The sequence below is a fragment of the Eschscholzia californica genome, unplaced genomic scaffold, assembly GCF_041429995.1.
Source record: "Eschscholzia californica isolate CP2 unplaced genomic scaffold, dmEscCali1.0.p SCAF_4, whole genome shotgun sequence".
Taxonomy (NCBI): domain Eukaryota; kingdom Viridiplantae; phylum Streptophyta; class Magnoliopsida; order Ranunculales; family Papaveraceae; genus Eschscholzia; species Eschscholzia californica.
Genome location: NW_028238461.1, coordinates 51,159,097 through 51,185,002, shown reverse-complemented (window position 1 = coordinate 51,185,002; position 25,906 = coordinate 51,159,097). Strand labels below are relative to the sequence as shown.

The window sequence follows — 25,906 nt, the reverse complement described above, 5'->3', positions numbered from 1 at the left end:
TAAAATTGTCAAACAAAATTGACCAATTTTTTACCAAGTCGTCACACCCCGGAAACTATTTTGCTTTCCCCAAAGCGCTGGCCTTTTCTTATTATACAACTAAATAAATTTTGATAGAATACATTTTTGTTGTGTTGTTTTTCAAATCTGAAATCTGAATTGAGATTCTATTCAGATTTTAGAATACGCTAATGTAACCAAAATACTAGCTGTCAGGAGAAATGGAGAATATGCCTGGTGTTCCTTGAAAACCAGCCGAAAAAAATTGTAGAAACCCAACGGAAAAAATGAAATATTGCAGAAAGAACTTCTCTTCTTTATTTATCTTCAAATGTGCAAAGTTCATCGTAAACAACAACAAGATCAACCATTAATATAAACAAATCACTTCTTCTTGGGTAGGGAAGAAGACTCAACTACAACATAATGCCTGCCAAGAACCATAATATATAACTTTGGAGAAGCAATGGTGGAGAAGACCCATGCATTTCCCAACTCTCTATCTTTACCACTACTAGCTACAAAGAGATTTATAAGCACTCCGGAAATGAACAAACAAAAAAAAGATCGAACACTACCCAAAATTCAAGAAGCTAACGATGCAGTAACAAATCCCTATCGAAATACCACAAGGAAAAAAAATGGTACTATTGTACTGTATTCACATCTTGTTTGTCCTCTTCAGATTTCCATACTACATCCTTCAGAGAGTGCGAAAGCTTTTTGAAAAACTGCAAACAAATGAGTCATAATTCGGGTCAAGAAATTTTAATGAGGATCTAAAACTTAGCAACAAGTAACGTCAACTATCAATATATAAGGCGAGGATACAGGAAGTGTAGTTTTTAATGTTTCCATCTTAGTAATATGAAATGTTATAAGAAAGACATTCCGAATTTTAGTGAAATCTTTGAAGTCGAGAAAAGTTACACAGGATATACCTTATGGAACTCCAATGTATCTCCTTTTGCTTTCCGAACTTCAACCATGTGAAGAGAAGGCGCCACTTGAAACACCTGAAAACATTGATCGGAGAGGAGAACGTATGAGACATAGAATAAATAATGGGATTTAGCAAAAGAAATAACCCGAAAATCGTTTCAAGTCAAGACCTCTGTTGCTACATTAAGGTTCCCCTTTCTTCCTGCTTTCAAATTTTCCAACCTCATCTGGGAGAACAAATACAAAAGTTTATTATTTTAAGCCGACTTTCATAGTTTGTAACATTTAATGTAGTATAAAAATCTGTATCTTTTACCTTGTAGTTTTTCTTGTGAACATCGAAACCTAGAGGTTTGGCTGCTTCTTCAATTTTAGTTATGATCTCGTTCGCTGGACATGTTGATGTAAACCTAGTTTCCCTCTTAAACTCCTGTAGGCCACAAATTCGACAAGACACCAATAAAATGACGACCAAAGTATCTCTGTTTTCTTGTTTTTTCACATATCGGTAAGACGGGATCTCAAACCAGGGTAAGAAATAAAATTAACAAAACTGGCGAAGAAGACCAACCTGCTCGGTGTCAAACAAATTTCCAAGATTCAAACCCTTAGACATGGAAATCAATTCGAATGCATTCATAGGTGCTGGTTGAACTTCTTTCTTCTCAGTAACATGATATTCCTAGTTAAATGCCAAAACCATATATGTTGTCAGATCATTTCTTGATTTTAATAAAACTCAAATAGTAATGTAGTTAAGCTCAACATTGACTCACTTCTGAATCTTTAAAAACAGCTTCTACATCGTCCAAGCTTGTGTATTCATTCTCCTCAAACACGGGTGGCTTATAGTCTTTCTTAAACCATGGGTCTTCCAAAATTTCAGGAATAGTAATACGCTGTCATCGATCACGATTATTAGGTTAATACAATCAAAAGATATCTTGAACAAACATCTAAATGACAAGAAAAAAAATCTTGTTTTCTCATGAAGATCTAACAAGGGCCATATAAATACAATTTAGATTCTAGACATATTATGTAGATCAAACAAGTATTTGCCCAAAAAATAGATGAAGAAATTTACCTTCATCGGATTGGGATCCAAAATCCGAGTAATCAATTTCATTGCACCAAAAGAAAGCCAAGAAGGACAAGTGAACTCAGCTACTGAAATCTGCATGTACAGTGGATAATTTAATAAAAAGTTGATAGAGCCAAAAAACGGAACAGTACTTAAAAATCGGTAAAAATGCTCACTTTTTTATATAGGTTCATAAGATTGGCATCATCGAAAGGCAAGTACCCAGCAAGCAATACAAATAGGATAACCCCACAAGACCACAAATCTGCAGGTGCTCCATCATAGCCTCTATCATTGAGGACCTAACAATGAACAGCGAATTATTTCATACATTTTTTTTAAGTGGAGGAATACCTTTTATATAATATAATAAATTTTATGGGATTCAAGATGATTGACTCTAATATGATTGAACTGTGATAACTACCTCAGGAGCAACGTAGTTTGGGGTTCCACATGTTGTGTGAAGCAACCCATCGTCCTGCCACAAACATCCTTAGCAGTTAGAACTATTGAATATAAGCATATTTGTATAAAGTTAAAGTGATAAACGGAAAAGGGTGTGTTTGAAAGGGAAATTTGGTCAAAACTCCCTATAAATTATTTGTTTTTGGTTCACAAAAATAACTCAATTTTGTCTAGTCTTCAGCTCTCTAGGTGTTTACGTGATTTGCGACAACTTGCAAGAGGTTTGCAACAGCTTGCGAAAGAGTTGCAAAAAATATTGGATTTTTAACCAACCAAAATGTAACTTGTCTTTTTAACTTGAAAAACTTAAAATCCTGTTTTAAAAAATAGTTTAAGTAAGTTTTAAGTTGAGAAGTAACTGAATTGGCAGTTCCTTGAAAATATATGTAATAGCACTAGTTATCTCTGAGGTGCTCAAAAACTCATAAAACTTCAAACCCATATGAATAAGAAAGTGGTTTTTGACTTATGTACATACTTTCGTAATAAATACGGTTAAGGTGTAGATTTGGGTACTTGGGGATATGGTTCAAGATTTAATCATCTAATGTCACAGTCAATAAACTGAGATCATCGTTTCACAATATAATCAAAATGCAATATTAGAAAAAAAAAAATCTCACAGATAGAAGAGTTGAAGATTAATTACCCTAACTTGTTGAGAAAGTGCGCTCAATCCAAAATCAGAAACTTTGAGGTTTCCATACACATCTAGTAGTAAATTTTCTGGCTGGACAGGCAAAATGGGAAGATAAGGCTTTCAATTTTCACCATATCAATTGGAACAGCTAAATAGACAATTTGAGGCATGCAACAAGTTGAGAAAATTACCTTCAAATCTCGGTGGTAGACGCCCCTGCTATGACAATAATCAACAGCATTAATTAGTTGTTGGAAATACCTCCGAGCTTCATCCTCCATCATCCGTCCATGGTTAACCTTCAAAACCAAAACTCCAAACACTTCAAGACCGTAATAAATGCGAGAGACTATCCGAGATAGCTCAAATCTTATACTTCAAAACATCTATATGCAAAAACAAGGTTTTTCCTTTGAGAAACGCCAAAAGTTCATTAAATGGACCAAGCGCAAAGAATGAAACAAAATGATAATTCCACCAACCACTGTGCATGCTTGGGGTCGGATATGATCCGTGAGGGTTGTGTAGTGACAGGGGTTGTAGTAATGGCCTATGAGCTTGTCACTATAGATTCTTGGTGCTAACTCCAGTCCAAACCATGAGAGTTGCCCTCGTATGATTTTCTCGTGTTGCTTCTAATTCTAACACAGACACCATGAAACCAAATACGATTATAAAGCATTGATAACTTACAATTTTGTCAAAGAGCTCTCCGCCAGTAATAAACTCTATAACTATAAAAATCTTTGTTTTGCTCCCCATTACCTGAAAAAACAAATGATATTTCAAGTAAAGATAAACAACTACAATAGCAAGTTTTTATATCCAATCTTCTCTTTTGTAACCAAATTACAGGCAAAGAAGGCCATGGGATCATCCCATGGCTTTTCAAACCTACCAAAAGAAGAAAAGAAAAATCTACCTCATACAGGCGAACAACATGTGGATGTTTGATTAACTTCATTGTGGCTATCTCCCGCCTAATCTGTAATGTATATCAAAACCATCTGAGAAACATGATGTTCAAGAAAGCAGTTGGTTCGAGGGTAGTCAATCAAAACAAAAGAAACTGTGACAAAGAGAAGCCCTAGTAAAGCTATAATAAAATATTCAACACTTAAACCTTCACTTTTCTAACTAACAATCAAGGGAGCTGTTCTTTAGAGAGTTGTTCTTCAGAGTGGTGTCAGATGTCGTTAATTAACTCATGGGGAAGTAAGGATGTTACAGGTTGAAACTGAAATATACCGAAACCATATCAACAGATAACGAGATTACCTCAACCTCTGCATATTTCTACATTTTCCTAACCAGGTTGACGGTTTGTGTTGCTCACCCACTTGTATTAAAAGAATCTTACATTTAAAACATGCACCATAAGCAAGTACCAAGTAGATTAGATGAATACGCCCATTTCTTGTTAAAATAATATAGTATGCATTTAGATTAAAGATGAAAGTATATCACATATCTTCTGTTCATAACCAAGTGGTCTAAAGAAGAAAGACCAGTCTCTAAACTTCAAAACCACAAATAGCCAACCTACCAACATAATCAGGTAAAGTTCAACGCGATTAAACATTGGATTAAGATTTAGTTGTGGTTATAAGGATCAAATTTTAATTTTTTTAAACAAGTTCAAACACTGAACTTTCTTTTCACTTGTCACCCTTTTTACTCTTCTAAATCCAAAATCATAAACAGAAGATCTCTGCAAACTTTATATTAAAGCAATTCAGAAATAACTGAAGAAGTAAAGGAGAAATATATTTAATATCGATATGACCAACCTGTTCAGCCATTTTGTGCTTGAGAACCTTCTCTTTGTCAAGGATCTTCAAAGCTACAGGCTCTCCAGTCTCAGTATTCTTTGCAAACTTCACCTTTGCAAATGTACCCTCTCCAATAGTCCTACCAATCTCATATTTACCCACTTTACGCTTTATCTTAGGTTGATTCATTCTTCTAATGTAGGACTTTCAAGAATTTACGAGTACTGACTAGCAATACTGCCACTGTCTACAAGTTTTTTCCTGCAATTAACCAAAACATCAAAACATAAACTCCTGAACTCAAATTAAGGCTATAATTCCTCAACTACATATTGAAAACGCATAGGGGAAAGGGACAGAATCCAACTCATTAGTGGCATACCCATGGGAATGAAAGTAGAACAAGATATATAACTTAAAATTACTTCCTTTTGGATAATTTACTGAAAACAAACATTTGTGGGTTTAAATTCAGCAGAACTATGAGACAAAATTTTACCCACAACTAATTCAAGTTGCTAAACAACATAAGCAAGTTATAGTGTCAGATTAAACTCAATACTTCACATAGACAAGGAAAACTTGCCAAAAAAAAATGAATTGTTCAAAACTTCCTTCACTAGCTCAAAACTCTCAATATTGTCACACCTACCCATAAATTTTCAAGCATTCAATGTTAGAATGGGGAGGCAACCAATCTCAAAAGCACATTGTGAAAAAAAAACACATTTTCAAACAAAAGTATTGAACGAATAACCCCCACTTAAGGCCTACCGACCCTTATAACATTTTTCAAAAATGAAAGAATATAATTATTAAAGTTTATATTGTGGAATGCTCTCAGAAGCCCCTTCCTAGTGGAACCAAAATTAAGATCAACATAAAAACTCGGAATTCCCCTACGAAATTAAAAAAAACCTATAATTCTTAACCAAAACTGACCTACTACCTAAGTTAAAGCGAGAAAAACCAACATTAGTCGTCAAACAAGACCTTCAATCGTTTAAAAAGCGAAGCTTCTTCCAAAAAAATAATGATAAGGAATGACAAAATTCAAAAGATAAATGCAAAAGGCTACAGTGTGGAGTAAAACTAACCAAAACAAGCCAAACATACAAGACATGTATACATATATGTAAGAGGGTAGTTTCCAAAAGTGGAGAGGCGGTTTAAGAGGCAGCAATAGGCAGTTTCCAAAAATTGGGATGGTTTCCAATTTTTTGGCTCAATAGGCAGTTTCCAATTTTTTGGCTTATAATATATATAAATAGGGGTTGAGTGCTTTGTAATCAACACACCAACACAAGCAACAACAACTCTTCTTTAGAGAGAGCTAAAGAGAGAGAACAAGTGAGAGAGAAATTTTTTGTTCATAGTTTTGAGCGGTGTTAAATTTCTCGGTCGTCGAAGATCTAGTATAGAAGGTTAAATTCTATACGGTACCATCTTGGGACGAACTTGCGGGTTGTGTTAGTCGTCTTCATCTATCCTTCAATAAAGATTTCTTGTTCGCCCGAGGACGTAGGCTTTAAAGCCGAACCTCGTTAAATTCTGTTCGCATATTTGATTTTGGCTTAGCTTTTCGATTAATCTTCATAATCGGATCAATTTCTAGGATAGGTTCGATAGCTTCTGCGACTTTCAGTTATAACAATTGGTACCAGAGCCTTGTTTGAGATTGAACGAAGAGAAGATGGGATCGAGAAGTGGTACGGTCAAATCAGGGAAATATGAGATAGAGAAGTTCAATGGGAAAAACGATTTTTCTTATTGGCGGATGCAGATGAAAAATCTGTTAATCTCGCAGAAATTACACAAGACGTTGACGGGAAAGAAACCAGGAGATATGTCAGATGAGGATTGGGAAGAGTTAGATCTCGAAGCACGGGCTACCATTATGTTGTGTCTTGAGAGGGACGTGGCGTTTCTAGTAGACGAAGAAACAACGGCGGCGGGTGTGTGGTTAAAACTAGAAAGCAGTTTCATGACGAAAACTTTAACGAATCGGGTCTACTTAAAATCCAAATTATTCACATGTAGAATGGAAGAGGGTTCTTCTATTCAGGAATATGTGAATAGGTTTGACAGGATTATCTCAGATTTGAAGGATATTGATGTTAAGGTTGAGGATGAGGACCAAGCCCTCATATTGTTACTTTCATTACCTAAATCCTATGAGAACCTTGTTCAAACTTTGATGCTTGTTGGTGATAGTCTAAGCATGGAAGAGACGAAAAATTCGCTATTAGCGGATGACCTTCGTAAGGTTGCTACTAGCAGTATGGCGTCGGGTGGAGTAGACAAAGAACAAGCACAAGGGTTGTTTGTAACGAGGGGGAGGAGTAATGAAAGGGGAAAGGGAAAGGGCGGGAAATCTAGATCCAAATCTAGAGGCTCTTTCAAGAAAACGTGCTTTAGTTGTGGTGAGCTTGGCCACTTTAAAGCGGCTTGTCCAAAGAGAAAGTTGAAGCAAAAGAACGAAGGCTACAAGGAGAAACAAGAGATGCAAGAGGCGGGATATGTGTCAGAAGAGGCGGACGAATGTTTCTCGGTGACGGAGGTGTCTGAGAAGATCTTCGATAAGTGGATGCTTGATTCAGGGGCGTCACACCATATGTGCCCAAATAGGGAGTTGTTTACTACCTATAGGAGTATAAATGGTGGTACAGTTATACTGGGTGATGATAGTATATGTAAAACTGTGGGACTCGGAACAATACGGATCAAGATGCACGATGGAGTGGTGAGAACATTGACCGACGTAAGACACATACCCGATTTGCGGAAAAATCTAATTTCCCTTGGTGTGTTGGAGCGGAACGGCTGTAAGATAATTATAGAGAATGGCTCCATAAGAGTTGTTAAGGGTTCTTTGGTGGTAATGAGAGGTACTCGTTACGGTAATTTATACAAACTTTTGGGGACAACAATTACGGGAGATGTAGCAGTAGGAATCAGTGGAAGGGATCCAACGGCTAGTACGAGGCTTTGGCATATGCGCCTTGGGCATATGTCAGAAAAGGGTCTATCTTTGATGTGCGGGAAAGGCTTGTTGAAGGACATGAAGAAGCCTTGCATGGAGTTTTGTAAGCATTGTGTGTTCGGGAAGGCACACAGGGTGACGTTCTCTACAAGCAAGCACAGGAGCAAAGAGGTATTAGACTACGTACACACCGATGTCTGGGGACCGGCAAAGTTACCTTCCAAGGGTGGTTCCAGGTATTTTGTTACATTCGTTGATGATCATTCAAGATTTGTCTGGCTTTATTTTCTGAAGCATAAGAATGAGGTATTCAACACATTCCTGGTGTGGAAAGCAATGGTTGAGAACAAAACTGGTCGAAAGCTGAAGACGTTAAGGTCGGATAATGGGACCGAGTACACGGATGGGGCATTCAAGGAGTTTTGTAATCAGGAAGGCATTGTGAGGCACTGGACAGTAGTAAACACACCTCAGCAGAATGGAGTCGCAGAGAGATTGAACCGTACACTACTTGAGAAGGCTAGATGTATGCGCTCCAATTCGGGATTAGGTGTAGAATGGTGGGCAGAATCTGTTGCTACAGCTTGTTATATTGTGAACAGGTCTCCACATTCTTCTTTAGATGGCGGCATACCTTACGAGGTGTGGTCAGGTGAACATGCAGATTACGGGAGACTTAGGGTTTTCGGTTGTACGGCCTATTACCATGTTAAAGGTAACAAACTTGACAATAGAGCAAAGAAGGCAATTTTCTTAGGATATGCTACAGGAGTCAAGGGTTATCGGCTATGGTGTACGGAAGACAAGAAGTTTGTAATCAGCAGAGATGTGGTGTTTGATGAGTCATCTATTGTAGCTATGGCGAAAGCTACGGTGCCTAGTTGTGGTGATGTTGGGTCTACTAAAGCTCAAGTAGTGGAAGTAGAAGCCGAAGACCAACGGGTTTCTAGGAATCATGATCAGGTGGAGCATCAGGATAATACTCAGGATGAGAAAATTGATGAACCCGATCATGAGGAGGTTCAAGGGGAAGGTACACAAGTTTTACAACAACAACAGCAGGATGTTTCGGTACACACTAGGCAGAAACGGTTATATAAACCGGTACAGAGGTTAGGGTCAGACAAACCTCTTAGGCATTATGGGCAGGCAAATCTTGTTGAATATGCACTCTCGGTGGAAGACGACGAGCCGGTCACCTTCAAACAAGCTATTACCGCGGAGGATAGAGAGAGTTGGTTGGTTGCTATGCAAGAAGAGATGGAGTCTCTTCACAAGAACAAGACATGGGAGGTTGTCCCATTGCCCGAAGGTAAGTCTGTTATTGGTTGTAAATGGGTGTACAAGAAGAAAGAGGATTCTTCTGAAATGAAGGGTACAAGGTATAAGGCAAGACTAGTGGCCAAGGGTTATGCACAGAAAGAAGGGGTCGACTACAATGAGATTTTCTCACCGGTCGTGAAACATACTTCTATTCGGGTGCTATTGAGTATTGTTGCTCACAGTGATCTTGAGCTGGAACAACTCGATGTTAAAACCGCCTTCTTGCACGGTGATTTGGAAGAAGAAATTTATATGGCTCAACCTGAGGGATACAAGGTTGAGGGCAAAGAAAATCAAGTATGTCGTTTGAGGAAATCTCTTTACGGATTAAAACAATCCCCTCGCCAATGGTACAAACGATTTGATTTTTTCATGCTAAAGCATGGTTTTCGCAGAAGTGACTATGATTGTTGTGTATACATCAAGAAGCTTCGCGAAGGTGACTTTATTTATCTCCTTTTGTATGTGGATGACATGCTTATTGCTTCTCGAAGCATGGTGGAGATAGATAAGTTAAAATCTCAACTCAGTCAAGAGTTTGAGATGAAAGACATGGGCGCTGCAAAGAAGATACTGGGAATGGAGATTAAGAGAGAGCGGTCAAGTAAGAAACTGTACTTGAATCAGAAAGGTTACATCGAACGAGTAGTTTCTCGATTTGGGATGCAGAATGCAAAGGCGGTGTCAACACCTTTGGCACCACACTTCAGGCTCTCGGGAAAACAATCTCCCACTACTACGGTGGAGAAGGATCACATGGATCGTGTACCGTATGCTAGTGCAGTTGGCAGTTTAATGTACGCTATGGTGTGTACTCGTCCAGATATTTCACAGGCGGTCAGTGTAGTTAGCAGGTTTATGGCAAACCCGGGGAAGACACATTGGGAAGCTGTGAAGTGGGTCTTGAGGTACTTGAAGGGTACTGTTGATACGGGTTTGTGCTTTGGTGGAGACACATGTCAGGTAAGCGGTTATGTTGACTCGGATTATGCTGGCGATCTAGATAGAAGACGATCTACTACTGGTTATGTATTTAGGGTACATGGTGCTCCAGTTAGTTGGCGATCAATGTTACAATCTACAGTTGCGTTATCTACTACGGAGGCCGAGTATATGGCTATGGCCGAGGGTGTGAAGGAAGCATTGTGGTTGTGGGGTCTTCTGGATGATCTAGGGATTAAGCAGGAGTGCGTAGATTTATGGTGTGATAGTCAAAGTGCGATCCACTTGGCGAAGAATCAGGTTCATCATGCTCGCACTAAGCATATCGATGTCAGGTATCACTTTGTACGAGATGTCATAGAGGAAGGTGATGTTTCTCTCATGAAGGTACACACAGATGAGAATCCCGCAGACATGTTGACTAAAGTGGTGACGTGTAGCAAGTTTCAACATTGTCTGGAATTGCTACAAATCGGCTCGTGTTAAGTTGCCCGAAAGGGCGTAATGGCGACAAGGTAATCTTTATGTGAAGGGTTGGTAGAACTACGGTAGGCTTGATCCTATAAAAGGGTACGTAGGCAACCATGGTCATATGGTGCAGTCGGATGAAAGTTACAAGAAGTCGATATCTTACAAGGAGTATCCTGGTGTTCGTCCAAAATTTGAATGTATCAAATTGTGTACGAGGTGGAGAATTGTAAGAGGGTAGTTTCCAAAAGTGGAGAGGCGGTTTAAGAGGCAGCAATAGGCAGTTTCCAAAAATTGGGATGGTTTCCAATTTTTTGGCTCAATAGGCAGTTTCCAATTTTTTGGCTTATAATATATATAAATAGGGGTTGAGTGCTTTGTAATCAACACACCAACACAAGCAACAACAACTCTTCTTTAGAGAGAGCTAAAGAGAGAGAGCAAGTGAGAGAGAAATTTTTTGTTCATAGTTTTGAGCGGTGTTAAATTTCTCGGTCGTCGAAGATCTAGTATAGAAGGTTAAATTCTATACGGTACCATCTTGGGACGAACTTGCGGGTTGTGTTAGTCGTCTTCATCTATCCTTCAATAAAGATTTCTTGTTCGCCCGAGGACGTAGGCTTTAAAGCCGAACCTCGTTAAATTCTGTTCGCATATTTGATTTTGGCTTAGTTTTTCGATTAATCTTCATAATCGGATCAATTTCTAGGATAGGTTCGATAGCTTCCGCGACTTTAAGTTATAACAATATACATCAAATTCACCTCCATATCCAAGAAGAAGCAACTCAATTTACAGGTATAGAATAAAAAAGCGAAATCCTAGAATATAAAATGAAATTTGGGAAGACTAGATTTGAAAGAACCAAAACCCACCTTCAAAATGAACTTCCAAGCAATACCCAGATCTCAGAATCAGCTTTAAACCTGTAATTAAACCTAAGAATTAAGGAACACACAAATTGAAACATAGCTGGATCATAGCAATTCAGACTAACCACCACAATTCAAAATTTCAATCATGCCCAAGAAGAAGCAACACAAAATTGGAGCCAGAAAAGGGGTGAAAAAAAAAACAAATAATTTCAGTGATTCAGAACTAAAGCAAAGCTCCTAGTTTAAAACAAATCAAATCTCCTTGACAAATTCGCCCCGCCACAAACCCCAGATTTTATAAACAAAAAATGAAAAAACCTTATCTTTCAGTGGCCCCTTTGATTTGAAAAACAATAATTAAAAAACAACCCAACAACATAAATTGCATAATAATACATACCCAAGTGTTAGATTATAAGATTAGATCGATGAATAGAGAAGATAGTGAGAGAGAAAAGACGATAAGAATAGCAAGGCTGGATAGATATATTGATATTATCTGGCTTTTCAGTGATAGAATGGGTCAAGATTAATTTCCCACTCCAATGCCTCTCCTTATTACTCCCTAGAGATTGAGAAACAGAGAGAAGAAACTGAAATTATTGAAGAAAACTTTACCTTTTTTCTTACTGAAGAAAGACTGAAGAAGCAGAGAAGAAACTGAAATTGTCTAGTGAGAGAATCTCGTCCATGTGTTTTATTCTTCTCTCTCTCTCTTGTTTTGATGTTGATAGGGACAATACGACAGAATGCCATCTACCTTTATACAGATACGGTTATATAGTGTAATTGACTCACATTGGAGTTAAGATTTTTCTACCCCAATTCTTTTATTGAATGTTATTAAAAGTTAGAATCTAGATCTACAATATTAAGATTCACTAATTTCATTAACCAAACTAATTAGCACAAGTATTAAAGGATATCTAATTAGCCAAGTCATTTTTGTTTGTCAAGAGATCTTTGGGTTGACTCTGACTCAAGAGTCATTACATCGGTAGATACGGTAAATATATTCTCAATATATGACATCTTATGATTGACAAAGTCTATATTTATTATCTGAAATATGTCTTAGATACTAAAGACTACGTTAGAACTTTACATACGATAAATATCTTATTTATACCTAAGTTTAATAAATTATAAATTTTTATCTTACAGGAATCAAATCCAATTATATCTTGCAAAATAAGATTGAAAATTCAAACCAAGTTCAAAATAATTTATGAGTTCAAGCTACAAAACCATTCCCAATTAGTTTTGTACTTAAAATAATATTAGAAATTCATAGAAGGTCCAAAGTATACTCATACTCTATGTTTCGTTTCTTAAATTTTCCAGTGATACTTTTTAGTTTGTTATGTACGAGGGTATAAATGTGTCCTATGTGAATAAACAATTCTGTACTGTCAACTTTTAGAGATAAATTTGGGAAGTGTAATCTAAGCTATTAAAAGTAAGTTTGGAGGTATAAAATCTTTAGAAATAAATTTAAGAGATATAATCTCAACTTTTGGAGATAAGTTTGAGAAGTATACTTTCAATCATTGAATAAAGTTTAAAAGGTGTAATCATAATCAGTCAACAAAAAAAATAATCAGCTACAAGAAGAGTATATTCTAGAAAAGATATTCTTCTCCTTTATTATACAGGAAGGCCCAATTTTTTGTATTTTTTTTTGTTAAAAAGACAACCCATCTTTTTAACTAGCTAGACCCCAAGTAAGTTATAAAAATAGGCTTGAAGGGCATTTTTAAAGGCACCAATTTTTTAAGAGTAAAAAGTACCCTTCATTCAATTAGAAATACCTAGTAATAATCTAACTAATAAATCAGGAACTTGAGTTTTTCTCATGAACGAACCGAGTTGGATTGTCGACGCCGATTAAAATTTATGGGGTTTGAATCGATTTTGGCTATAAGATAGGTTGATGTTTTTAGGTTTTGGTGTTTTAATCTATTTGCTTGTTGTTTGAAGAGCCTTTTAAGGGGTTTGATTTAGTTTTTGGTTCTAAATTCTAGAGCGAGAAAGTTTTATATACTTTAAATGGAAGGAGAATTTGATAGTGTTTCAAGGTATAATCCAACTTCTTCATTGCTTTATTTTCATTGAGTTATGAATGATGGATGACAATTTGTTAGTTTTGATGTTTATGTTCAAACTTATTTGTTGGATTTATATGGAAGTTGTAAAGTATAGTTGATGCAAGCAATGTGTTTGATAAAATGCTTGAAAGAGATGTTGTTGCTTCGAATGCAACGTTAGTTGGTTATACAAGACGTAGGTTGGTTGAAATAGCTATAAAGTTGTTAGATGAAATGCCTGTGAGAAATATTTTTTTCTTGGACAATCATGATTGGTATTTATGTTCAAATTGAGAATTTCATGAAACCTTTGGAAGTTTTTCGAAGAAAAGTAAAATGATGGTGCTAGAGCTTATAAAATGACTATTATGAATTTGTAGGGGTTTTAGCTAGTTTTTCGATACAACATTCTATTAGACAAAATATAATAATTTGTAACAAATTTCATGTTAAATCAATTTAAAAACTAATTTGCAAACCATTTGCACGGCATGGCAAGGTGTTTGCAAGGCTCTGCAACGTGTTTGCAAGGCTCTGCAAGATGTTCGCAAGGTTGTGCAAGGTATTTGCAAAAGTCATGCAAGTTGTTCGCAAGGCTCTGCAAAGTTTTTGCAAGGCTCTGCAAGGTGTTCGCAAGGCTCTGCAATTTGTTTGCAAGGCTATCAAAGGGGTCTGCAAAAACCATGCAAGGTGTTTGCAAGGCTCTGCAAGGTGTTTGCAAGGCTTTGCAAGGCAGTGCAAAGTGTTTGCAAAGTAGTGCAAGGTGATTGCAAGGTATTTTCTTAGACTAGAGTTAGGTTGGTCTTTTACTGAAATTGAAAATTACATAATTGCTATCAGGGAGGTGAAGCCTAAAAAACTTTGATGAGTCCTTTTTAACCAAAATCATAATTTCTTAGGGAGTTTTGGTCAAATTCCCCCTTCTCAAATGGCCCCCAACTTTGTGACCAGCTTCCTGCCTAGCCTCCTACTTTAGCAATAATTCCCCTATGACTCCCTTTTCCGTTATCTTTTACTTTCTGTTACTCTCTCACCTCCATCTCATTTTCTCTCTCTGCCACATCATTGTCTTCACCGGCAGGGGTCGCCGACCGGCCAAATTTCCGGTCGGCGACCTTCAAACTTTTTTTTTTTCTCAGTTGTACCAACATTGGCCGGTCGGCGACCTTCAAACTTTTTTTTTTTCTCAGTTGTACCAACATTAGCCTCTTTCATTTTATTCTGTTAGTCTTCAAAAGAGTCCATTTTTCGATTGAAATATATATAAAGAAAAGCCACAAATGTTGATCTTATTTCGGTTGGTTGAAAAGGATGATAGTTTGAGCAGTATTTATATATTTGGTACCATATATACTAAGCACGTGTAATATTGAGAAGCTTATTGTATCATTTCAAAAAAAAAAGAGAAGCTTATTGTATCTTTGTTTATGTCTATTATTTATTTTGAGAAAAACAATCACATATTTTTTTTGTTGAACAAGAAAAACAATCACATAGTTACGAATAGTATAAGATATGGCCCATGTTTTATTAATGAGTCAGAAAAAAGAAAAACGTGTAAGAGAGAAGTTAATATTTTAGATGGGGTTTGTTATTATTAGGCCCAACATGGTAACATTGACGTAGCATATCATAACTTGTTCACATCAAAGTCATTGCATTATCAATGAAAATCTAACTCATATCTATATGATGCCCGTCTCAAATATAATGCATGACCCAACTGAGTAGAACAATAGAATAGAATACCTTTCGCAAAAAAGAGAGTAGAATACCTACGCAACCACATGACCAGATATTCTGATAGAAATGGTGGAACAAGGATGTTGTACTTGTCATTAGATGTGGTCTTGGAAGAAAACAATGTAGGATGATCGAGCTAGCATGACAAAACTTTATAAAACAATTAATAAACAATCTTGTCGTAGTCAAGCAATAACATTCTCTATCAGTAGAATTCCACACGAATTCGATATACACGTACTTGAGATCTTTGAGAACTTGATTTCTATAATCATGCATTCTTTAAGCGGTGACATGATTATAATAATAGATATCCTCCTACAAATAAGTAATAACACAACAATGGTAAACATGTTTTTAGTTTGAAAGCTCTCGATGGTATTTCCTCTTAAAAACATGGTCCTACCCCTCCTCAATAATAGTGAAAAGTTGTAACTTTAGAGAAAGAAAGAAAGCTCGAACGAACTTTCAAGAAGCATTGAAGTTCAATTGGTACGAATTGTAGATATTGGAATATGACAATGAAATAATATATGCACGATGTAGAGAGAACATGTTCCCTATAAAAGTCCTTTATGAATTTGCCCAACACAATTCTATTTGCTAACATCTCATCATCTTTCTCTCTACAAAAAGAAACATCTCATCATCTTCTTTCTAGAGATTTTCCTTAATTGGAGGCAAAACAAACGTGTCTATTACAACCTAATTAGTACATAGGACTATCCCTCCACCAGACCCATTCCCCTCTATTTATTATTGACGGTGTTGCTAAAAGCTACATTTTTGTGCAGATTGATTTTGTTTTTTAGAATTGTTTTAGCGTGTGCCTCAAACCCTTGAACAGGTGAAAGATTATATCTCTTACACCTCCAATCAAAAGTTGTTGGCCAGATTGGGTTCCTTTACTTCGAGTTTCTCACTGATCTCAGCGTCCGACGGCCCTAAACCTTAGGTGTGACAGCGTGACTGTATATGTGTACCAACGCACTAGTGCAAAATAAAATATGTGTGCCTAATTTGTTACAAAAAGTCGGAATACTTCTCTTCTACAAACTCATTACTAGTTAGATCAATCTTATGATGTAGTTCAGTACTTCAATCTCTACTACAAGAAAGTATAATATGCAAATGAATAAACGTTTACCCATTAGGATAGCCAATGAACTCATGTTTGATCATAATTGTAAATTCCTCTGAAAAAAGGTAAAGTTGGTAGTTGGGCTCATGTTCGGCTAGATTTACTTTAATTGTACCCTAAAATGTCGACATTATTTCACACTCCTATCCAAACTATCATATTGGAACCTAAAAAGTATCATGCACAATCTCTATTCAAGAAAAAGTTGTCACATCTACTGATATTGACCCAAAAACAACATTTTTTTATTTTCTCTTGTGGGTTGAATGCAGATAAGCCTAGATAATTGATATACATTTAATTTAATCATTAAAAAACTACAACAATAATTAGATTAGGGGAGTGTTACTTGTTCATTATTATTAATACTACTATCATATTGAATTTAATTTATTTTTCCAGTGCCACTTACGTCCTCTTCATGAAACTTGATCTTGTCATGCATTATATATTTTCAGAATAATAGTCCATGTCGAACTTAAAACCCTTATAGTGGTCGTTTTTTTCAGTAACAATCACAGTAACTATTTCATTTTTTTTTTACCGTTATCCAAACATTGCGTGTCACACAAAGATCACATTTTTCTATTATAATCATCTATTCAACCAGGAAATCAACCTCACAAAAGAGTCATAGTTATATAATTAACAACATATGGAACTCTTTGTGAATCTATATTTTGAATGAAATCAGAGAAATTTGAAAACATACTTTAAGTTGAAAATAATACCAAGATCGAAAAAGAAAACAGTAATATAGAATTAAAACGAGAATATGTTTCTTTGTTCCCACTCCATTTTCCGGTAAGCCGTCAGTTGGATCAATAACAGATCAATCAGAAGATATACTTCTTGCATAAAACTCAAGTTAAGATAAAGCAAAATCACTCGGTTCCCATTCAGAAGTGCTCTAACTATACATGGGAGTGAACAAGATATTGAAGTAATGTTCCAAAACTCAGGGACTTAACTCAAAAGATGATGTACCTGATTTACCTGTCTTCTAGACAACAACAACAATCTTTAGCCTATTCTATTGCTAACTGTTTGATAAAGGGACTTGAGTTGAGTGTTCCATTTCTCAATGGCAGCATATTTCTTCATCCCCTTGGACCTGCAGATTAGTTCCAAATATATGAATTAACAGTTATGACTATTGATGCATATTTATATTAAAAGAAATAATAGAGTTGATGAGGATTGACTGAGAAATTTTTTGAATGACTTTACCTGTCGCTACGTTCTAAAAGCCGGTTCACTTGATCAATGTGTCCCTGGATACGGTTATCAAGAATTAAAGAAACAAGTAACTGCTCCACATCTTTTTCTGGCACGTTTAGCTCCTGAATATAAAGTACATGTTAGCTGGTTTGGGTCTTTGAGATTTATAATTTCTCACAACATATTAAGAAGTGAGTTAGATAAACAGAAAAGCTGTTTTTTGTTCAATACAAACAGAAGATGGAGTACGAACTTGCTCTGCTGATTTACATTTGGGTATACAAGCCAGTAGATTTTTGTGGGTTTTAAAAAGGGTGAGTCTTATGGGATGAATTGGGGATGGGGTGAAGTGGCTATGAGGTATAGGTTAGAAGGAGAAAGTTCTACAGAAGGTAAGAAGTCCAATAATATTCATGCTCATTGCTCCTACATTTGACTGCAAATTCAAATCGCAAAAAGAAACAAGTTTGGAAATATGGACAGGTTTTCGAAGATCGGCTAGTTTGATTGATGACTGATGACTGATCAAAGTGTGGGTTTGTGTAATTTCTATCCCAATACACGTACTTTTTCAACCTTCAGTTATTTGTGCTTTAGATTATGAATAGGTTAGCAAAGAGACAGAATTCACAGTGATCACCTTTGATATGAAGGGAATCCTTATCCTTGTATAAGGTTTGATGAGCTTGAGCAATACTTGTGTTCGGATATTCTTCAATAGATCCTCGATATAGTTCCGAATAAATGGATCATCCATAATTGTCCTTCTGTTGCTCTGTACAGTAAGTTTTGCAGAAGCAACGAATCTGAGAACAGAGATACACAAAAGAACAACGAGCAAAACCTGGCACCGAAGTGTGCAAATAACCCTTACCTTGAGAATTTTCTCGAACTCCAGGATTTCATTTCGTTGGTAAGCTGCTATCAAATTTGTCATCGCGAGAATCTCAGGGTCATTTTTGTATCTACACATTAAGAAAATTTTAGTAACGTGAGAAATCAACATGAGACTGGTGAAACAGTAATTCAGTTTTGAGAACTCACGGCTTGGCTTCCTGCCCGTCAAACGGGTTCACTTCAGACTCCATTAGCATGTTAGCCAGAACCAGGTATCTGTTGAGTGAAAAGTTACATATCGGGGTAACATTAAGAGAAGATTTACCAATCATTAAGATACGATATAGATCTAAAGTTATGAATCGTCTACTGCTCATTCTATAGTGACCACTTAACACTTACCCCTTGTTAATACAATAATAAGTAACTTGAGAACATAATTTTTGTTTACCCTTGTTGTGAACTTTTTTTAAGGAGAAAACACGTCATTTGAGGAGATAGCGCTTGAACTTAATTCATCTAAGTATTAGGAGTCATTGTGCCTCAAAAAAAAGTGTAGGAAAAGTTTGAGATAACAGGAAAAGGGTGGTTTAGGTGTTACTTAAGGCATTGGATACGCCGTTGATTCCCAGCTTCATCATAGTTTTTAAAAGCTTCAAAGAAATCTGTAGCTGCCTCGGCCCATTGTCGCTCTGCCATATGCATCTTCCCACCACACTCGTGAATTATACCCATGATCCTTGGATGTGGTATTGCTGATTTAATGGATAGCGCCTTCTGATATAATTGCTGTATTCATACATAAATTTCTATGAGCGAATCACACATAGAAAAGCAGGAAATGCAAATAAATATTTGATTAGATTAAAATTCAGTGATCTGATAAAACATGAAACCCGACTTCAAAAATAATGAAAATGATAATAATATTAGTACAACTAAAAGATATTCCCACAATGTATCTCTTAAATACAAGTACATAAAACTGTTCAACTGTCAATTTCTAAATGCCATGATCCCTCTCTCAAACTGTGAATCTGTGAGAATGACAGACGTCTCAATGTGAAGAATGCACATTCTCATGACTCATAGAAAGAAAGCGGAAGCTGATAGTGCATTGAAGCTCCACATCATCCATTAGAAGTTCACAGGGTTGCGTCCCCCTATTAAAATCATTAGGCATTATTCACACATTTAAGTTGCATCCTTTTCTTCCTACAAAATTATGCCACATCATCAACGGCCCTTAGATCTTTGCCACTCTAGCAAATTTATTCCTATTTATTTCTAGCCTTTCCCGACTCCAACAGTGAGTAAAGCTTTCTCATCGACTAACGATTCTGCTGGCCTTAGAACGCTTTAGGAACATATAAAGCTACTACCAAGTACCAATTTTATGTTCCTGTAAACTGTCAAGTATCGAAAGTATATACAGTGGTTGGCTTTTTTCACAAGTTAATTCATATTTGTCTTTATTATATACAAGATATGCATTTTTTTAATTAGGTAATCACATGACTTATAATCCATCCTATGTAATTTAATTTAGATAATCTTTAACTAATTTAACATTCTATCTGCTTAGCACAAGGCTCCACAGCAGCACTACTTGTTTTTCAAGTAAATTTTGTAATCGTATGTCATATATGCTTAACGGTAAGCAGTAACCTAGCCCACAACCACTATAAAAAATTAAGTTCCTTGCTGAAAATCCACTCATCACTAGAATCTGCAATGTCAACTCTCAACATGGTCGCAGTAAAGACATAGGTCCTATATATGGATGAACACTTAAAAGTTACTTGCCTTAAGTTTTTTGTTGTTCTTGGTCTCAGTATACATTTGGATCTCAATGGCATAGACTTCCAAAAGTTGTGTCCCTTTCTTTTGATCATCAGTGCCATCTTCTTTTCGACAAGATTTGTGGAGCTCCTTCAAGATCTAAACTTGTCCCGACAAAAGACCAGGATGAGTATATCAATATGAATTAAACAAAATACAATGATTTGACCAGATAATGTACCTTATTCATTCTTCCATATTCACCCATATCAAACCAAATCTTGCATAGTTTTAGGTTAGTCTTGAACCACAATCTCTGCAATAGGAGAGTACAAAACATCAAACATCTTTGTTATAAAACATAAAAGGTGGTATTTTCATAATCAATCTATCCTTCTCACCTCATTCTTTGCCTCTTCAAGGGCCTTCAAAGTAGTTTGATAGAATTCCTGTAGAAGATCAAAATTCTGGCTAGCTGACCCAGAAACGAAATCCATTATGTTATTGATACATTTTTCACTATAATTACGCGTCACAGCTGATTTAATGTACGTCAACATCTCCCTATAAGATTCCATCATCTCTTTATACTTGCCCAACCGATAATAGAGCTTCACAGTTTGCTTTAGAGCTTTGAAACCCCTGATAAAGTAGAGAAATAATGGTGGTCAACAAATACTGCATGCATTCTGAAATAGGTCACTCAATCAGTGTGCTTATTATACAGCATTATGAAAACTGTGTGTATACCATTTTGAAATTCCAATAACACTATCTTGCTGCAATAGTTTTACTGAAACATGGTAAAATGGCTTCTTTAGAAAAATGTTAAGAGGTCGTGAGCGTGTTTCACATGGTATTTCATTGACTCCTAAAGATACCATAAGGGTGGTACATTCTAAAGATCTATCTAGTTAACTAAGATACCGTTAAAATTGTGATTGTTAAATTTCAGTCACTATAAGAACTAACAATTTGTAGCCTCATGACCTCATCTACCATAATTATAGTTTGTACTCTGGGATTCAAAAGCTAGGGCATTCAATAACTCATTTTAGCAACATATTTGTACGTAAGAGATGAAGAGAGATCAACAGAACATGGAACTTCGTCTACCATGTCTGTAGAAGTCGTGTTCATAGATTTGAGGGAATTTTGGTTATTCAGACCATGGAGTAGTTCAATGAATTAAGCATTTAGTAATTTTGGAAAGGGAATTCAGTTTTCCAGTAATTGTCTAGTCTAAAGAAGGAGCAAAACACGGAAAAAGAACATAAGAAATTATTGAACCCTAAATCCGATGGAAAATTTTAGATTTAAAGTTATTTCTAGGCGAGTCAGATAGAGCTAAAATAGCGTGTAGCCTCTTTATAATATAAAAACTGTGTATAAAAAGCAAAAGATGATTAGGAATCTAGGATAGTTATCAATAGCATTTCAGAATTCATCCAAAAATGCATTTTGTGTTCAATATGTAAACTTCCGTATGTACATTACTACACGAACTCTCAAACGAATATCAACAACGAGTACTGTTTCTAAGCCCTACATGGTACAAGCATCTAGTAAGTACCACGCCAATAAGTACAAAAATCTGATACCAGAAGGGGAAAAAAGCAGATTGATGGAAATATTATAAATAAAGGGGACATCTGCCCAAAATTCAGAAATAGTACATAAGTACGTATTAGTTGCAAGAAGTAATTTATAAATGATAACAAAAATTTGGTCAAGGCAAAGCTTAAAGAATAACTCACCACTCTGCCTTATCTGGTTCCATGCCCACAACTTCAGCAAATCCAGAAAGTGCTCCTTCTGGATCAGTTTCAACCAAACCTGTAACAAATAACGGGGATGCCAATAAATGGAAATAAAAGTCTAAAATACAAAGAGTCAACGGGAATACCAAAGATATAGTTTCTTTTTGGGATTAGAACACCAACAATATAGTGAATGAATTAATACTATATTCAAGAGATAGCTAGCATTTCCACATCTCAATCAACTTTGCCCAAGGAAAACCTTGTACTAGTAGTAAGTACCTTAAAAGCCAGAAATGGGAGAAAAGGTGGGGATGGGCAAGTGTAAACGTTCAAGCGCACGAAACACAACCTTACCCAATATTTGCCACCCTTTTAGGAGGTTCCAGCTTCTAAGGTAAGTAATATGGGAAAGGAAGAAGGTGGTAGTAACATTAACCTATAACTCCAAGCTATGTAGTTGGTCTCCGTCTCGGTCTTGGTCCGGTCAAAGGCCGAGACCAAACGAGCCAAGAAACTCAGCCGAGACAACATGTATAGCTAATTAGTACTGAGTAATAAGCTTAATTACCTGATTCTTCATTACCACAGTTCTCTAGACTTTGAACATAAAATTACTTCAATCATTCATAATAAACAAAGTCTTATTATACTTTTTCTTTGAAAACAAAGTCTTATTATACTAAAAATATTGTATTCCTAATCTACTAGAATTTTCAAAGTTTCTAAAGAATTTTCGAAGTTTGTATAAGGCAAAAGACCTAAAATATCTATATAATATTATTGCTACTTATCTTAGAGCATCTCCAATGCAGAACTCAAAAGAAACTCTAAAAATCCTATTTGTCGAGCTTCAAATGTCAATCTGTAATTTTTCTCTTTCCTACTTGTCAAGATTGAGATCAACTACTCGAAGGACTTCTCCAATGCAACACTCTAAAACTCCAAAAATTGCTTGTGTGGCATTTTTTTCCATTAAAATATATGAAAATGTTGAGTTGGCATTTAGAGGTATCTCAAGAGGACACTCTAGAAATGGAGTGTCCTCTTGAGATATCTCCATTCCACCCTCGACACGTCATCTTGGAGATTTGAATTGAGTTTTGCATTGGAGATGAATTTTAAGATAAAAACTCTAAAAGTCCTACATGGCACTCCGAGTTTCTAAGATTGAGATTTGCATTGGAGATGCTCTTTAGATTGATTGGGAATATAACAAATACTTAGAAAGGTAATAAATAATAGTATACAATTAGGATTTAAGTTTCCAAAAAAATCAAAAAATTAAAAGATCTTGTCTTGGTTTCGGTCTATCTCGGCCGAGATTCTCGGCCAAAACCTAACTTGGTGTCTCGGCCGAGACCAACTACATAGTCTCCAAGTCTCCAACTAATAAATGTAACAGGAAGTACCTTTTGAGTTGTAATACTGGTTCTCAATATCAACATCCTGCTCCTCGGGTTCCTCCTCGGAGTATTCGAATCCATAATCCTCCATATCAGCATCTAACAGTTTCAAAAGAAGAAAAAAATTGTGTAGTTTTTATTACTCTTTTGCTACTGAAATATCAATGTCAAATCTCAAAAGGGATATATTTTATAAAACATCCTAATCTACCTTAATGACCATATATTATATAACTAGAAAGAGGGACTGAGGGAGAGTTCCTTGGGGCACAAGGGTTTACCAAGTAGCTCGAGAAAATATATTTCTATAACAATCAAGGAATAGCAGACAAGAGATGATACTAAATGTTCATAAGCAATAGATACTACCAAAGAAACCCTAAATAGCGAAAAACCAAAGTTCTCGTTAGTACAAATCGCATCAGGTCATTCAATATAAAGGATCAGATTGAGCATAACCATTCTACTAAACCAGTATGAAATAATAGGATCAAGAAAAAAACCAAAATAATTGAACGAGTCCTTAAACAACAAAGAAGATACGTATCCGAAATAACATCTGCGGCGTTTTGATTATATAAGTCGGTAAGAGAATAAATACTGAATTGCGTCGGAAAAACCCTAAACTCACCGGAACCCATTACTGAGTTTGCTTGGAACAACGGTGTACGATCAGCGGATTGCGGAGCTTTTGTTTGTGGTTTGATCGCTTTACTCACAGTATCGCGAAGCGAGAGAGGAGAGAGAGGGTTTTGTTTGATAGATGGATTATGGATATGGACATATTAACCAGAATTGTTATTTGCGAAATATTTATGGGCGGGCACCCGAGGGTTTTTTTTTTTTTTGTTGAAGGAGCACGCGAGAGTTTTTTTTTTTTTTGTTGAAGGAGCACGCGAGAGTTTGGCATTCATTCAAGTGAAGGACCCTTTTTTTTTGGTTAAAAAAGTGAAGGCAGGGGCGGCCCAGGCCCAAAGCGGCTACTTTGGGCCTCACTTGAGGAAGGTCCCCAAAATTCGAATTGCTTAAAGGCACTTCCAACAAAAAAAAGAAAAGCCCAGTTCAATTTAAACCCATTGCACCGTGTGCCAACCCTCTTTATACTTCACCGTACTTATGCAGATAGAAATTTAGTAACAATTATCTTTGGGGCCCACATTAAGAAATTGAACTTTCAACCTGTCTAAGTTTTTCCAGATGAGGACTGAACTCATAACTACACTTAGGTGCTGTTTGTTTTTTAAAATTTTCAGATGTTTGTTTTTTTGTTTGACAAAATCTGAAACATTGGCTGACTAAACTAGACATCTGAATTGGCTGAATTAAGACCCAGTTTTTTCAGACTTTAAAACAAGTCTGAAAAATCAACTCAGCTGCTGAAAAGTAACAAATGACAAATATACCCCCGCAAAAAACTAAAATTACTCTAGTTTCATCTTCTTCATTTCACCACCACCACCGCCGCCGTCACTGCCACCACTAACACCACCACCACAGAACACAACAAAAAAACAAGAGCACACAGTGCCAATCTCAAACACGCCCTAACCACCACCTCAACACCATCACAACAAGATGATGGGCTTTCTGACCGCTCTTCGTTCACCACCACCACCACCACACGAAGGGCTTGTTAACCCTTGTCGGATCTGGTGAGAGCTATCTATGGAGGATAGAGAAGGGAGAGAGAGAGAGAGAGAGAGAGAGAGAGAGAGAAAGAGAGAGAAAGAGCAAATACAACAGTCACCACTCCATCAAGTTACAACTTTTGGTCTTCGATCTAAAGTAAAATGGGAAGGTACTCGTTTCTGCAACTATGGAGGATAGAGAAGGTAACAAGATCTTTTTATTATTATGTGATTTAGGGTTTAGATGATCTAGGAAGTAGCAGCCGGCAATTTGAGAAAGAGGACAGGAGAGAGAGAAGGGGAAAGTGAAAAAGAAAAATTAAAGATAGGGTTTTTTTGTTTCCTTAATAGTATAGATGGGGTTATAAATGTAATTTTTCTTGATTCAGATTTGGAAAACAAACATCTTACTCAACCAATTCAGATTCATCTAATTCAGTTCAATCAATTCAGATTCAGCTAATTCAGATTCAGACCTTCACAAACAAACAAACACAACCTAAGTCTTGGGACCTATTACTATCTAACTTTCCGTTCTAGTCCTTGTTTAAGTCCTAGTTGTTTGTTAAGTCCTCATCTTAACTTCGAATTGTACTCCCCTTGGCTTCAACATTTAATGAAGTTATGAGTTCCACGAAAAAACTTTTTACCCAGTTTACTACTTTCTATTTCTACACCCCTAAAAAATTTTCTAACCTTAATATTTTCTCTTCATTTCTTCCTAAATTTTTTGCTTCTCTCTTTCAATAAATTATCGATGTTCTCTTTTTGGTGAATTATGTCCAATCCAAATGTCTAACAATT

At 36.2% G+C, this 25,906-nt stretch overlaps 2 protein-coding genes across 7 annotated transcripts; both read right to left on the bottom strand.

The window, feature by feature from the left end:
* Positions 1–295: 295 nt before the first annotated feature.
* On the bottom strand, positions 296–12,248 carry CIPK3 (CBL-interacting protein kinase 3). Of its 6 annotated transcripts, none has more exons than XM_086638394.1 (16): positions 12,116–12,248; positions 11,498–11,548; positions 4,925–5,167; positions 4,057–4,119; positions 3,828–3,899; positions 3,326–3,433; positions 3,144–3,224; positions 2,454–2,507; positions 2,203–2,328; positions 2,030–2,119; positions 1,719–1,841; positions 1,514–1,624; positions 1,259–1,372; positions 1,113–1,169; positions 942–1,016; positions 296–731 (listed from the first exon to the last, which is right to left on the bottom strand). In XM_086638394.1, the coding sequence occupies exons 3-16, from the start codon at positions 5,093–5,095 to the stop codon at positions 648–650; spliced, it is 1,329 nt and encodes a 442-aa protein (XP_086494520.1). In that variant the 5' UTR covers positions 5,096–5,167; positions 11,498–11,548; positions 12,116–12,248; the 3' UTR covers positions 296–647. The 6 variants fall into 6 exon arrangements, with proteins under 6 accessions (XP_086494520.1, XP_086494522.1, XP_086494524.1 ...); XM_086638396.1 differs by having other exon boundaries at positions 11,898–12,169; XM_086638398.1 differs by lacking the exon at positions 12,116–12,248 and adding an exon at positions 11,620–11,775.
* A 4,958-nt stretch (positions 12,249–17,206) lies between these two features.
* On the bottom strand, positions 17,207–24,371 carry FUS12 (proteasome family protein). Its single transcript, XM_086673352.1, has 12 exons — positions 24,106–24,371; positions 23,481–23,573; positions 22,066–22,144; positions 20,710–20,950; positions 20,550–20,624; positions 20,333–20,467; positions 19,128–19,315; positions 18,734–18,802; positions 18,564–18,654; positions 18,330–18,464; positions 17,699–17,811; positions 17,207–17,582 (listed from the first exon to the last, which is right to left on the bottom strand). The coding sequence occupies exons 1-12, from the start codon at positions 24,113–24,115 to the stop codon at positions 17,492–17,494; spliced, it is 1,320 nt and encodes a 439-aa protein (XP_086529478.1). The 5' UTR covers positions 24,116–24,371; the 3' UTR covers positions 17,207–17,491.
* Positions 24,372–25,906: the final 1,535 nt, after the last annotated feature.

What these genes read in the sequence shown, in the direction of transcription:
- FUS12 (XM_086673352.1), bottom strand. An exon ending in GAACCAGATAAGGCAGAGTG is followed by an intron (nt 20,951 to 22,065) that starts GTGAGTTATTCT and finishes CTACTTTATCAG; the next exon opens with GGGTTTCAAAGCTCTAAAGC. An exon ending in AGAACAACAAAAAACTTAAG is followed by an intron (nt 19,316 to 20,332) that starts GCAAGTAACTTT and finishes GTATGAATACAG; the next exon opens with CAATTATATCAGAAGGCGCT.
- CIPK3 (XM_086638394.1), bottom strand. Translation starts at nt 5,095, where the DNA reads ATGAATCAACCTAAGATAAAGCGTAAAGTGGGTAAATATGAGATTGGT. An exon ending in TCTACCACCGAGATTTGAAG is followed by an intron (nt 3,225 to 3,325) that starts GTAATTTTCTCA and finishes TTGCCTGTCCAG; the next exon opens with CCAGAAAATTTACTACTAGA. An exon ending in CAAACTACGTTGCTCCTGAG is followed by an intron (nt 2,329 to 2,453) that starts GTAGTTATCACA and finishes GTTCATTGTTAG; the next exon opens with GTCCTCAATGATAGAGGCTA.